This window comes from Eptesicus fuscus, chromosome 16 (genome assembly GCF_027574615.1).
Source record: "Eptesicus fuscus isolate TK198812 chromosome 16, DD_ASM_mEF_20220401, whole genome shotgun sequence".
NCBI classification, from domain to species: domain Eukaryota; kingdom Metazoa; phylum Chordata; class Mammalia; order Chiroptera; family Vespertilionidae; genus Eptesicus; species Eptesicus fuscus.
Genome location: NC_072488.1, coordinates 56,970,569 through 56,985,745, shown reverse-complemented (window position 1 = coordinate 56,985,745; position 15,177 = coordinate 56,970,569). Strand labels below are relative to the sequence as shown.

General features: G+C 42.3%; 1 protein-coding gene across 3 annotated transcripts in view; it reads right to left on the bottom strand.

Annotated features, from left to right (window-relative positions):
• The window catches only part of ANAPC1 (anaphase promoting complex subunit 1), a 108,493-nt gene that overhangs the window by 51,430 nt on the left and 41,886 nt on the right, over positions 1–15,177 (bottom strand). For all 3 annotated transcript variants that reach the window (XM_054728007.1, XM_054728008.1, XM_054728009.1), the window contains exons 24-27: positions 15,083–15,153; positions 12,210–12,388; positions 9,048–9,262; positions 113–231 (exon numbers count right to left, since the gene is read on the bottom strand). In XM_054728007.1, coding sequence (XP_054583982.1) covers positions 113–231; positions 9,048–9,262; positions 12,210–12,388; positions 15,083–15,153 — 584 coding nt within the window. The remainder of the gene's footprint in view (positions 1–112; positions 232–9,047; positions 9,263–12,209; positions 12,389–15,082; positions 15,154–15,177) is intronic.

Here is a 15,177-nt window from a genome sequence, read left to right as displayed (position 1 = left end):
TTGCTATTTGAGCAGCAATAACCACTAGAACAGCTACTAACAATATGTAAGACCACTGAAGATAAAAAGAGCATTTCATTTCCTTTCTCACTGAGCCCAGAATTTAACATACCTGTCAAATTCAACTTAGGAATAGGCAATGGTTCCGTTGGAACAGGATGGTATGAAAACAAGGTAAACATCCCTCGTCCTACTGGAAGGGCCATAGTTCGCTGGCACAACTGGAGCAATCTGTAATAAAAATTAAAACCAATATGTGAAAAAATTTTAAGCAAAAATATTGGAATGCTATCTGTGGCAAGTATTTCAAAGGAAGGCACACTGTATAAAATGAAGTCACATTGAGGAAATCCATAAAGATGTGGTTGAATCATCCCAACATGATCATTCTCACTGTAATACTATTGCCCACTCCCCCTTAGAAAGTCTAAGAGGAGGCCCAATTCCTTTTTTTGTTTCATATTTGCTTTGAATGAAAACCAGCTGGTACAAACCGGCCAGAGTGGCTTAGTTGGTTGAGCATTGTCCTGTGCACAAAAGGTTGTGTCTGTCTGTCTTTCTGTCTCTCTAAGCATGTCCTCAGGTGAGGATTTAAAAAACAAACAAACCACAACAGCTGGTCTATAAACCAAGTCAACTCTCCCGAGGTATCCAAAAAGAGAAACCCAAAAGTTCTACTCTGTTGCTAATACTCTCATAGGAAAATATTATACTCTTGGTTCACTATGTTATTTTCAGTCTAGTTGCCCTCAATACATCTGGGTTCCTACTCCTATCCTTTTAGCAGAGAGACTCCGTGGTCTGTACTCAAGGAAGGAAAGGAAGATCCTACAATGAAGGTCAACAGATTTCATGGCATCTCTAGGAAAAACACAGAATCAGTTTCCCTTATATGACAGCTAGGATTTACGGGAATGATAGATAGCACTATGTATCAGTGAGGTTCAAGGTTCAAATGGCTTCTATGAGCTACTTGTTTTTATATTAAAGTAAATGACATTCTGTAGAGCACCTTAAAACAAAACGAAATCAAATATGAAAGCAGGGGCATTAAAACCAGGAAACATAACACAAATGAAGTATCTCTCCTGAAGCTAACATTTTCTCTGCAGACAGCGCTATTCACAAGCATGCTCTCTCCCTAACTATACACACTCATAGTTGTTTTTCTAGCTCACTGGTGAGGAAAATTTTGCTGTCGTAAGATTCTTTCAGAACACTGACTACATTAATCTAGAATCATGGAAACTCAAGGCCAAAAGGCAACATCCATAACATTTCTTTAGCAAAATCCTATATATAATCCACATTATCATAATGGAAACAATTAATACCATATTCCTTCCATGTATGATGCCACTGATTACAAGATACATCACTATTTCCTGAGGCACTAGGAAATAAAAAGCATCGTCATTTAAACTATAACAACTACTGACTGAAAGACATTCTGATTTCATAGATAGTAAAAGGTTAAAAAGAAATTAGCCTCACAAAATGAACTCTGTTCATGACGGACTGCACTGAGGTTTATTGCACACTGAGCAGTGTTACCAGCATTATGTAGAAACTAGAGGCTCAGTGCATGAAATTCGTGCACTGAGGGGGGGTCCCTCAGCCTGGCCTGAGCAGGCCTAAGCCTGCAGGCAGACATCCCCCAAGGGGTCCGTAGCACTGCCATGGAGGCGGGAGAGGCTCCTGCCATTGCTGTGCTCACCAGCCATAAGCCTGGCTTCTGGCTGAGCGGCACTCCTCCTGTGGGAGCGCACTGACCACCGGGAGGCAGACACTCAATGCAGAAGCTGCCCCCTGATGGTCACAGTGCTCCCACAGCCAACCTCCCACCACCAGACAACCTCACATGGTCCCTCCCCACAGCTAGCCGGCCCTGATCAACCCCAATCACCGGCGGGCTGAGGGACCCCGCATGTGCATGAATTCGTGCACCGGGCCTCTAGAATATAGATAAACTTGTTTAATTACACCTGCTTTCTGATTTAGCTAAACTTTTTCCAGCCCAGTGAAGCAACCCAACTTCTCTTTCAGGTAATTATCAGCAACACAGCAGTAAATATCAACATGAAGCAGATTATTGTTGTAGATCATGCAGGGAGAATAAGGGGTAAAATGTTTAATTGCAGCAGTGTTTGACTGTGAGAAAACCTGAAGTCATTTTCAAGGTCCATCATTTCTTACTTCTTTTCAGTCGGGTCAAGTTTCTAAGCTTCCTAAATCTCCATTTTCTGGCTAATGAAAAGAAAACAGGATTCCACCGAGTCTCCTATCTACCTACTCCAGGACTTCTATGAGGATCAAATGAGATGAGGCATGGGAAAACGCTTCACAGACATTTGGTTAAAGTGTAAAATGTTTCCACCTGGCTATAAAGCAAGTCATGTTCCTGGGCTGAAGAAACTCCAAGGAGGCTAGTAGCTAGGGAGAGGAAGCCAGGCGTTGCTTCGTGACGTCATTACGCAGATGGTCGGACACTTAGCACATTAGCCTTTTATATATAGACTAGTGGCCTGGTGCACGAAATTCGTGAACGTGGGGAGGAGGAATGTCCCTCAGCCCGGCCTGCACCCTCTCTAATCTGGGACCCCTCGGGGGATGTCCGACTGCTGGTTTAGGCCCAATCCCACAGGACATCCCTCTCACAATCCAGGACTGCTGGCTCCTAATCACTCATCTGCCTGCCTATCTGATCGCCCATAACCACTCTGCCTGCTGGCCTGCTCACTCCCAACTGCCTGGCCAGTATCTGCTGGGTGACTCCCCCCCGCCCCCCGCTGGCCTTCTCACCCCTAACTGCTCCCCCTTGCTGGCCTGATCACCCCCAACTTCCCCCCTGGCAACCTGCTCACCCCCAACTGCCCCCCTGCCGGCCTGCTTGCCCCCAACTACTCCCTCCCGCCAGCCTGATCACCCCAATTGCCCTCCCCTCCTGGCCTGATTGCCCCTAATGGCCTCTGCCTTGGCCCTACCACCACGGCTTTGTCTGGAAGGTCTCCGGTCTAGTTAGCATATTACCCTTTTATTAGTATAGAAGATAGATAACTCACTTGATACACAAAACCTTTTGAGGTATGAATGATGTAATCGTGCTTCTTATAGAGGCAGCAACTGAGGCAGCAAGAGGTTAGTAATTTATCCAAAGTCACCCAGCAGATACTGGCCAGGCATAGCCCAGGGTCCATGCTATAGACTATTCTCTCACACAGCATCTCTGTCACTCCATTTCCTCATTTACAGTGACAAATAGCTGCGTCCATATGGGAAGGAAATAGAGATAGGGAGTTATGACTGACTCAGACCTTCAGCAGCCTGAAGCTAAGTGCGATGGTCCTTCCCTAAAAGTTGTAAGTTCCAGAGTAAGAAAGAAAAAAACAAAAAATGTACACATACAATATCTTAATTTAAAAAATGGGGGGGAAAAAAAAAGAAAGAAAAAAACAGTGACACAGATGACAGGCAATAGAGACCAGGCAGATAAAGGGACTGGAGAGAATTTTAAAACCTAAATTGAACTATCAAAACAAAAAGACAACCTACTGACTGGAAGAAGATATTTGCCAATGGACATCTGATAAGGGGTTAATATCCAAAATTTATAAAGAACTCATACAACTAAACACCAAAACAAACAAACAATCCAATTAAAAAGTGAGGAGAGGACCTGATTAGACACTTCTCCAAAGAGGACATAATGGTGTTCTTAACCATCAATAAACAAGAATTTATTTGTAAATTTCCAAACCTGCCACAAGTGGCACTTTCCAAACCCTAAGCCCATCATTCTTATCAAGCTCCAGAGGGCAACAAGTTCTCCCCACCTCCACCAAGCACACCAATACCTCAGGCCATGCCAGAGAACTTGAGTGTCCCCTTCCTCTAGAAGGCTTTATATACCTGAGCCCAAGAGCTAGGGTGGCAGCTCTCCCAGGAGATGATGGCGACCAGAGCCACTTGCATGAATTGAGGAAAGAAAATAAGGGAGGAGGTGCCAAATAGGGCTCCCTGAAAAACCCCAACTTATCCCCTGTACAAAAAAGTGGCTCACACATAGAAAAACCTGCTCTCCAAATAGCGCAAATACCCAAAGAAAACGAATAACATATGAAAAGATGCTCAGTCACTAATCGTCAGAGAAATGCATATTAAAACCCAATGAGATATCACCTCCCACCTGCCAGTCAGAATGGCTATCATCAATAAATCAACAACTAAGTGCTGGCGAGGATTTGGAGAAGAGAGAACCCTGGTGCACTGCTGGTACGAATGCATTTGTGCAGCCACTGTGGAAAGCAGTATGGAGGTTACTCAAAAAATTAAAAATATAACTATCTTATGACACAGCAATTCCACATCTGGGCATATATCCAAAGAAATCTAAAACACTATTTCAAAGATATATGCACCCCTATGTTCCCTGCAGCATTATTTACAAGAGCCAAGATATGGAAGCAACCCATGTGCACACCAATAGATGATCAGATAAAGAAGATGTGGTATATACATATACGTAATGGAATATTACTCAGCCATAGAAAATAATGAAATCTTGCCATTTGCCAACAACACAGATGGACTTAGAGGGTATTATACTAAATGAAATAAGTCAGACAGAGAAAGACAAATACCATATGATTTTACTTATATGTGGAATCTAAAAACCAAAATAAATAGACAAGCAGAATAGCAACAGATTCAAAGATACAGAAAACAAAATGAAGGTTGTTGCCAGAGAATGGAAAAGGGGGGGTGGAAAAGGTGAAGGGATTTAAGAAGTGCAAAGTGGTAGTTAAAATGGTGACAGTGATGTAAGTACAGCAGAGGAAATCAATAATCTACACTAATAAAAGAAAAACATGCAAATTACTACCACTCCATTACGCCCAACAGCCAATCAGAGTGAGTATGCAAATTAACCTGAAAAGATGGCGGCAGCCCTGCCCCCCAGCCACTCTGGGCCTGTGGAAGTCAGAAAAGTCCAGTGCCAGCGCCTGAGCCTGGCTGCGGCCCGGGAGACAAAGCCACCTCCCCCGTGATCTGAGGCCACAGCCAGTCACAGAAGCCTCACGTCCTCCTGCCCCATGTCCTGGGGAGACGGAGAAACCGGGCCCCAATGCCTGAGACTGGCTGCGGCCCGGGAGATAAAGAAGCCTCCTGCCCCATGATCCCAGGCCGAAGCCAGCCACAGAAGCCTCACGTTCTCCTACCCCATGTCTTGGGGGAGACAGAGAAACCAGGCTCCAGCGCCTGAAGCTGGGTGAGGCCCAGGAAACAAAGAAGCCGCCTGCCCCATTATCCCAGGCTGCAGCCAGACGGACAAGTTGCCCACACTGCATCCCAGGGAAGACGGAGAAGCCGCCCGCCTGAGGTCCAGGCGCCAGCACCTGCAGCTGGCTACAGCCTGGTAGACGAAGAAGTCACATACCCCGCAGTGCCGGGCACCAGTACCTGCGGCTGGCCGTGGCCCGGGTGATGAAGAAGGCGCCCACTCCGTGGTCCCAGGTGCCAGCACTTGCAGCTGCAACTCAGGCAAAGCCACCTGCCCACCATCCCCTGCGGCTGCAGCTGGCCTGGGCACCTATGGCTGACCAGAGGGAGGGAAACCCGGATCCCGGGTGCCTGTGGTCGGCTGGAAGGAACCCTGGGTCCCAGATGTGGGGCCGAGGCAGAGATGGTTAGGGGCAATAAAGCCATCAGGGGAGCAGTTAGGGACAATCAGGCTGGCAAGCAGGCAGAAGTAGTTAGGGGCAATCAGGCAGGCAGGCGAACGGTAAGGAGCCAGCAGTTCTGGATTGTGAGAGGGATGCCCGACTGCTGGTTATGCCCTGAGGGGTCCCAGATTGGAGAGGGTGCAGGCCGGGCTGAAGGACACCCTCTTCCCAGTCCCGTGCATGAATTTTGTGCACTGAGCCACTAGTATGGTAATAACTATGTTTGATGCCAAGTAGATGCTAGAATTATTTGGGGGATAACTTCATAAATTATATGATGTCTAACCACTATGTTATATATCTGAAACTAATGTAATCTAATAAAAGAGTAATATGCAAATTAACTGTCACTTTGCGATAAAGATGGTTGTGCCCACAGCCAATAAGGAGGGAATATGCAAATTGACACAACAAAGATGGCCGCGCCAGCCGGAATTATAGAGCCAGCCAGAGAGCGGGCAGGAAGGTTTGGCATCCTGGGTTGCCAAGCCTGGCCAGAGAGCAGAGCGGGAGAGCGGGTGGGAGTTCTCAGTCCTTTTGGTTTCTGCAGCCCCTGGACCAGAAGCAGAAGCCCAGAGCTCGGGGAGCACCAGGAATGCTGGGAATCGTAGTTCTGGTGGCAGACGTGTTGCGTGATCTCCTAGACCAGTGATGGCGAACCTATGACGCGTGTCAGCACTGACACGCGTAGCCATTTTTGATGACACGTGGCCGCTGAGGTGGCCGCATGCCGAGGATGAAACATTTGCTGCTCCTGAGGATGAAACATTTGCGACTAGAGTCTTGGAGTTAGTTTTTTCCTCAAAGTGACACACTACCCGAGTTATGCTCAGTTTTTTGGCAAAGTTTGACACACCAAGCTCAAAAGGTTGCCCATCACTGTCCTAGACACTGGAGCAAAGTGAGCCTGGAGCAAGTTACTGCTGTGGGTGGGGGATGAAGGGAAAGCAAAGGTGAGAGACATAAGTAAAGGCAGAAGAGTGTTGAAAAATTAAAAGGAAGATATCCTGCAACTTCTAGGAAATCTCCACCAATGGAGCAAAGAAAAAGAAAAAAAGACCTCTATTATTCTGTGAGCACCCAACCAGTCTGCGCTGGGGTCTCAGACAATTTGCTCATATGATTGCAAAGACAGATAGAAACTTCACTCTTTTATGTAGCCAGGCAGAAAAAATGCACAACATACACGTTTTTGCGGAAAAGGACTTAACAGCACTGTTTGCTATAGAACCTTTGGTAAGTCACCTTTTTGGTGGCCAGGTGTATTAGTTAATTGCCATAATCAAGAGTAAAAATTAAAACTTTTCTATCTCTATGACAAGCAGGTCCTGACAGCTTGGAGCAAGGCAACTATCTATAATAATAAAAGTGTAATATACTAATTAAACTGGATAGCCAAACGACCTTCTAGACATCATTGTAGAAGTCCTTTCGGACAAAGCTGTGGTGGCAGGGCCGAGGCAGAGGCAGTTAGCAGCAATCAGACAGGTAGGCGAGCTGTCAGGGGCGATCAGGCAAGTAGGCAGAGGCAGTTAGGGGTGATCAGGCAGGCAGTTAGGGGCAATCAGGCAGGCAGAGTGGTTAGGGGTACTCAGGAAAGTTGGCAGGCAAGCATCCCGAATTGTAAGAGGGTGCAAGCAGAGCTGAAGGACTGCCCCACCATCCCCCATGCACGAATTTTGTGCACCGGGCCTCTAGTATAAAATAATATTGAATTTCAACTATAATTTTAAAAAATTAAATTGAACTGCCCCAAGATAACAAGTCTGGAATGTTACATTGATTACTACTGAATCGTATAATTTATTAAGGGATAAATTAGTATTAGCAATGTAATAAAGAATATAACTTTTAGAGAATGGCAAAAGAGAAGGCTTATACAATACTAGAGGCCCGGTGCACAAAATTCGTGCATGGAGGGGGATTGTCCCTCAGCCCAGACTGTACCCTCTCCAATATGGGACCCCTTGAGGGATGTCCGACTGCCCGTTTAGGGACCGGGCCTAAACGGGCAGTCGGACATCCCTCTCACAATCCAGGACTGCTGGCTCCCAACTGCTTGCCTGCCTGCCTTCCTGATTGCCCCTAACCGCTTCTGCCTGCCAGCCTGATCACCCCCTAACCACTCTGCTGCCAGCCTGTTTGCCCCCAACTTCCCTCCTCTGCCGGCGTGGTCACCCCTAACTTCCCTCTCCTGCACGGTTGATCACCTCCAACTGCCCTCCCTTGCAGGCCTGGTCCCTCTCAACTGCCCTCCCTTGCAGGCCTGGTCCTTCTCAACTGCCCTCCCTTGCAGGCCAGGTGCCTCCCAACTGCCCTCTCTTGCTGGCCATCTTGTGTCCACATGGGGGCAGCTATATTGTGTGTTGCAGTGATGATCAATCTGCATATTACTCTTTTATTAGATAGGATAGAGGCCTGGTACAGGGGTGGGAGCCAGCTGGTTTGCCCTGAAGGGCATCCCAGATCAGGTGGGGGTTCCCTTGGGGTGTGGGGCAGCCTGAGCAAGGGGCCTGTGGTGGTTTGCAGGCTGGTCACGCCCCCTGGCAACCCAAGTGGAGGCCCTGGTATCTGGGATTTATGTATCTTCTACAATTGAAACTTTGTAGCCTGGAGCAGAGCCAAGCCTGGGGCTCCCTCCGAGGCCGGCAGCCATTTGTGTTGGGGTTATAATTGAAACTTTGTTGCCTTAAGCAGTTGGGCCCAGCCAGGGTGTGCGGAAAGCTTTGCTTCCCCTGTTGCCGGCGGCAACCCTGGCCTGCTCTCTCAAGGTCCATTCTGCCGCCATTTCTGTTCGAATTTGTTTACCTTCTATAATTGAAACTTTGTAGCTTGAGTGGAGGCTTAGGCCTGGCAAGGGCAAGCGGAAAGCTTGGCTTCCTCTGTTACCTAGGAAACCTTGCTCTCTATGGCTGTAGCCATCTTAGTTTGGGTTAATTTGCATACTCTCTCTGATTGGATGGTGGGCATGGCTTGTGGTGTGTCAGAGGTATGGTCAATTTGCATATTTATCTATTATTAGATAGGATTACATATCACTACTAGAGTTTCTAATGGGAGCAAAAAAAAAATACTGGTGTAAGTTTATACCGAACACAATACAAGAAAAAATTCAAAATATTTTCCTGATCAAGAAGCCCAAGGATGAGTTCAGTGTTTTCCTTTATAAATTCTTAAGGTATCTAAGCAGAGAGCTATATTTCAAGAGGAGGAGAGTCTGAAGTATAACACTTATCGGTACTTTTAACTTTAAAGTATCCTTTTTTGGGTTTTAACATTAAAAAAAAAAATTCCCAACGCGCGGTAGTTCATGCTTTCAATTACCTGTTTTCCTTCTCCTCAATGAACTCATGGTCACTGAGCTCTGGGTACTGCACCACATTGACACGGACAGGATGCGCACTTTGAAGAAGCCTCCGCACGTCCTGCACCCTTAAATCTTCACTCCATATGAGTGACATAACCTCCTGATTCATGTCGTTCATGCCATCATCTTCCTCCTCAGTCTCTGTTCCTGAAGGAACATCTGATGAGAGCACCTGAGTAACAGACTTGGTTGTAGTGACAATTTACAAACTAGTTAACACGCACTGACTGACAAGCGCATGTCAAGGATGACATATCTGACCACCAAGAGAGAAAAACTATGCATTCAAAAGCAGGCAGGCCTGGATTCCCATTGTGTACCAGGACTCGAACGCAGAACTCTCTGTTATAGCACAATTAAATTGCCCACTTAAAAATTGTTTATTGAGCCAAGAGAAGAAGTTTAAATTTGAGATAAGAGTCAGGAGAATTCCTTTGAAAGGGTCTGAATAAATTGTAAAAACCTAACTATATCCTAAACATCTTGAAAACAAGATTACCGCAAATGGATATGACACCCCCATTATTACTTAAGAACCCACACTAATTTAAATATTATATTTTATTAATATAAGCAGAAAAGAAAAACATGCAGAATATGCAACAAGGATTGGAGGAAGCTGAACAATACTTTCTCCCTTTAGTGCTTTAAATGCAATGCATCATTTTGTTTGTAAATATCTTCCAAATAAAAATTTCTTAAAAGGGAAAGGACTGAATGTAACAAAACAAATGAAAAGGGTTCAATCCTTGATTATCATTCTGTCCTCATAAGCTCACTGTATGCTTTTAGTATGAGTCTTCCAGATCAAGTACAGTCAAACCTCGGCTCTCAAACTTCTCCCATCTTGAACAATTGGATTCTCGACCAGGTTGTTCATGGAAAAAATGTCTGGGTTGTTGAGTAAGCGTTGGTTCTGGACCTGACAAGCCTTGCATGCTGATACATCAGAATGACAAAAAGCATCTCTCAGGCCATAAACAAAAGAGAGAATGCAAGTCAGTTTACTGCTAAACCTAGGATTATTAACCTCTTAGGAAATAGTGCTGTGAATATTTTTGTGTTTTTTTTTATTTTGTTTTGCTTTTGTTGCTGACTAAATGGAGGATTGGCACAATTTTATAACTTGCAGAGGCCATCAAGAGTGCTAAGAGTACTAAGGATGTGAAAAAACAATGATCACTGGCAACTGAAGAGGTAGAAAAACTATTGGATAGAGGAAAAGCAGGTAGCCAGTGAGAGCATTATGGAGGCGGAGATATGTGAAAAAGCAGATGCCACATACTGACCTCCTTGAAAGAAACTGGGGAACCAGTGCTGAAAGTGATTCATTTAAGGCTAGTTACGGGGGGAATGATAAATTTAAAAAAAAGAAGTGTTTGTTTATAGGTTAAATAGTACATTAGACATGTACTGTATGTAAGAAAGGTTAAAGCAGGGAATCATTTGGGGGGGTTGGAAAGAATTAATAAAATTTACATTATTTCTAAAGGGAAAAAATGATTCTGTTTTCCAACAAATCACTTCTCAAAACAGCCTTCTGGAACAAATGAGTTAAAAAACTAAGGTTTCACTGTAATTCAGACTTCAACACAGATTTGAATAGCATGAAATCTTTTCTCTTAATAATGTTTTATATTCTTTTAACAAAAGATTAAATTCTAGTTAAAATGCTAGAGTTCTGTCAACATTTAATATGGAAACAGCATTAACATGAAAAAAAAAACAATGGCAGATATGGCTAATCACTTTTATTTAGTTCATAAAAATTTATTATGGGTCCTATGAAATATCTAATTTTAAAAAGAAACTATATTTTAATGGGTGGGTTAGCTATAAAATATAGACCTAAATAGCTGAAGTTACTTAGGTAAGTTAAATTTAGATGAGTTATACAATATAGTCTCAAATAACTGAACTGAGTTTAAACAGAACTACTTAAAATGACAAATACAGGTGAATGGTGTTACACTGCTAATGATGTTACACTGCTCTTACTCTAGTAAGTGAAAAGAGGTCTAAATGCTAAAACTTACCTTGGCCAAGGAAAGAATAAACATTTTACTAAATTCCCCCACTCCCCCCAAAAAATTGGTTTTCTGTTTAAGACAAAACAAACACTAACTCAAATTAGAGTTGTTATGTAGGTGCAGACTGAAGAGCACTATCTGATCGGACCCTGCTGAAGATGGATCCCTATGGAAACAGATTCTGTCACAGTTTCATGAAGCAGCACTAATGTCAGGAATAAATTTTGATACAGGTTCTGAAGCATCAGTAGCCTAAGACCTGATGTGGATTATAAGTAGTCAAATGTGTTGATTATTATCTGTTGGTTCAAAGGCTAGTAAGAGATTAGGCAAATTTCCACTGTCATCTTTGGACCCTCCTGTATGCTCACATTAAAACAGCACTACCATTTATGATTTTAAAATTAACTTGAGTTTAGCAATTTTAAAAATTTCATTTTTAAATTTTTAAAGAGGCTGATTTTAAAAGAAGTAATTGGAGAGAAATGATGTAATTCACTTTCTACCTTAGAACCCATTCTTTAAAAAACATATTTAAAGACTGATGAAGGACATTATTCAGAAGGGATAATAACATTAAGACATCTTTCAAACAACATTAGTGCCCTCTGCTCCCTCCCCCCAAAAAATCCTTTTCCTGGGGCTTCAGTTTGATGTGATTAAACAGATATATTTACAATATTTAAAGGTTAAATTCAAGAAAGCCAACTCACCAGAAATGTATGAAACAGAAAACAGTTATATATTAACTATTCAAATTCAGGATCTATGCTCTTGCTTTTCCCACATAATTATAAATTAGTTAATTACCAATACAATATAAGTAGGGAATTAACCAGGGTAGTTGCTCTACTGATCACTCAAGGTGAAGAAAGGTCCAGGAAAGACAAAGCATTCCAAAATCTCCTGTTCTCATGTTTAATTTACAATTAATAACATTTGTCCAATTATAAATGCCATCTGGCACATAATATAAAAAAGGCAATGTAATATACACACTTGCAGAAAGATAAAAGAAACGTAGAACATTTCTACTTTGATGTTACTAAGATTAAAACTGAACCTTGAACTTTTGGTGTTGACACTCACAGATTTCCCTTTGGGTAAGTTTCCTTCACAGGCCTGCTTGGATAGGTCCTGGCGTCCGATCAAGAGACACACAGCCTCTGGCCAGTCTGCAGCAGGCTGCTCTCGACAGTGATAAATTGCATCTCTAATGGGAAGAGCAATTCCAAATGGAAGAGTTTCCAAGTCTCTTAAAGTGAAACCTGATGGTGAAAAGAAAACATTTTTCATTTGCATTTAGACTTGCCACTCTCCTGTTTACCCTCTGACTAAAGTTAGCAAACATCTATTCTGACAAGAAAGAAAGAAATTCATTTTATCATCTTACTACCAGGCTAGTGTCTTGACATCAGAGATTAGTAGAAAAGGTCTCTTTACAAAATTCTAAAAAACCTTAAGAAAAAGAACCAAAACAATAGGTAAACCACTAAGGACTTAAAAACCATTCCATAGATTAAATACAGAGTCAATAAACATATGAAAAGATAGTCTATCCAAAGAGTGATCAGGGAAATGCAAAACTAAAACCACTAAAAAATAGAAGTTCGCACTAGCCTGACAGACAAATACTGAAGTAAATCATCAAGTATTGGTTACTATGCACAGCAACAGTACTTCTCAACCACAGTTGAGATATACTGGTACAACCACACTGGAAAACACTTGGCATGTACAGATAGGCCGACCCCTATGGTCCAACAATAGCCATACAGAAACCTGTGCACATGTGTACCAGAACACAATATTAAAATATTTGTTAGGCCGGAACCGGTTTGGCTCAGTGGATACAGGGTCGGCCTGCGGACTGAAGGGTCCCGGGTTCGATTCCAGTCAAGGGCATGTAGCTTGGTTGCGGGCACATCCCCAGTGAGGGGTGTGCAGGAGGCTGCTGATCGATGTTTCTCTCTCATCTATGTTCCTAACTCTCTATCCTTCTCCCTTCCTCTCTGTAAAAAATCAATAAAACATATTTAAAAATATATATATATATATTTGTTAGCAATGTTGTTTCAATATGGCAAAAAAAGGCAAGAGAGGAAACATCCCAATTGCTTGCATCAATAGAATGGATAAATAAGGCCCAGCCAGTTTTGATCAGTGGAAAGAACATTGGCCCAAGGACTGAAGGGTCTCGAATTTGATTCTGGTCAAGGGCATGTACGTCGGTTGCAGGCTCGATCCCTGGCCCCCACTGGGGGACATTCAGGAGGTAACCAATCGATGTGTTTCTCTCACATGGATGTTTCTCTCTCTGTCTCTCCCACTCCCTTCCACTCTCTATAAAAATCAATGGAAAAATATCCTTGGCTGAGGATTAACAACAAAATAAAGAATGAATAAATAAGTTTTAATATTCAAACAATGAAGTATTTAGCAATGAAAATGAGTGATCTACTGCTACATGAATCAACATGGATGAATCCTTAAATAATATTGAGTCCAGACGGTGCGGTTCAGTGGTTGAACTTTGACCTCTGAACCAGAAAGTCATGGTTCAATTCTGGGTCAGGGCACATGCCCGGGGTTTCGGGCTCAATGCCCAGTAGGGGCTGTGCAGGAGGAAGCCAATCAATGATTCTCTCTCATCATTCATGTTTCTCTCTCTCCCACTCCTTTCCTCTCTAAAATCAATAAAAATGTATTTTTCTAAATTTTTAATAATAATATTGAGTAAAGAAAACAAGATAGCAGAAACATTTATATTTTTATATCTGTTTACATAAAGTTCAAAAATGTAAAACACTAAGCAATATATAAAGATGATAAAACTACCAAAAAAAATGAGAAAAGTAATACAAAATTTAGGTAGGACAGTGGTTACATTTAGTGGTGGGTTGTATGGGAGGACACGATGCAGAAGTAAACACACAAGGGTTTTCAACCACACTGGCAATGTTCTATTTCTAATGGTGGGTGACCAGTACATATTCACTTTATTGTTGTTCTCCGAACATTTCAAAAATTCTTTTGTATGTATGCCACATTACGTCTTTAAAATTTTTAAATCTTCATGTTAATTAAATTTTTATTTTTCCTAAAATAATATCTATATTTTGTAAATTATATATAAACTATTAATATAGAAACTTGGTTAATTAAGGTAAAAATGGTTCCTTATATGAGAATAACCATTTTATTAAATATTATGTAACATATAGATAGAAGTCGGCCACTATTTTTTCAGCATAGGTATCTTATCTGTAATACTAATGACAATTATTGTAATTCTGAAGAGGATATACAAAAAAGTACAATAAAAAACAAAGTCATTTAAAGCAGTCTTTAAGAATTCAGAAATATCCTGTAACATTCATTAGAGCATTACTTTCTAATATAAAAACATCTGCGTTTTTTTTATATCTTCATGTAAGTAATTTGACTTTTTTTTAGTTATTTTCATGAAAAATTTCTTTAGTACTTTACTCAGTTTGAAACCTAGGATCACAGAGTTAGGATTAGAGAATAGAAAACGCTTTTCTCCCCCCTCCACCTATGAATCTTCATCTTGGCACCTCAAATCCCTGGTCTATACCCTCCCAAAGCACACCTGCAACGTTTATACAATTACTTTTAGGTTTTGCCAGGAATACTCCCTTCTGGTATCTGAATATGACAATGGCTTAAGGTCTGGTGTGCAGTGATTGGTGCTCTCCATTCTGAGGCCCAGAGATCAAAAGCTAGTATTGCTGATGTCATACGAAAGTTGTGAAACTATTAGGGAAAGGAAGTGTGGCTTGATATGCCATATTCTCAACCCTGTGGGAACTTCTCTCCTCATGCCTCCCAGCTCTAGCTTGCTTTGAGGAAGATGGGCTTCGTGAGGATAGAGTGTCCAGGGAAAGCAGAGGATTCTCACTAGCATTTCAATAACACATAAAGAGTAAAGACAATCTTACCTACATTAGCCATCCAGACAACTAATCTTTCAGCTAGACTAGAAACTGATGGAGAATGCCTGAAACTAAACCTGTAGGAAAACAAAACACAGTTA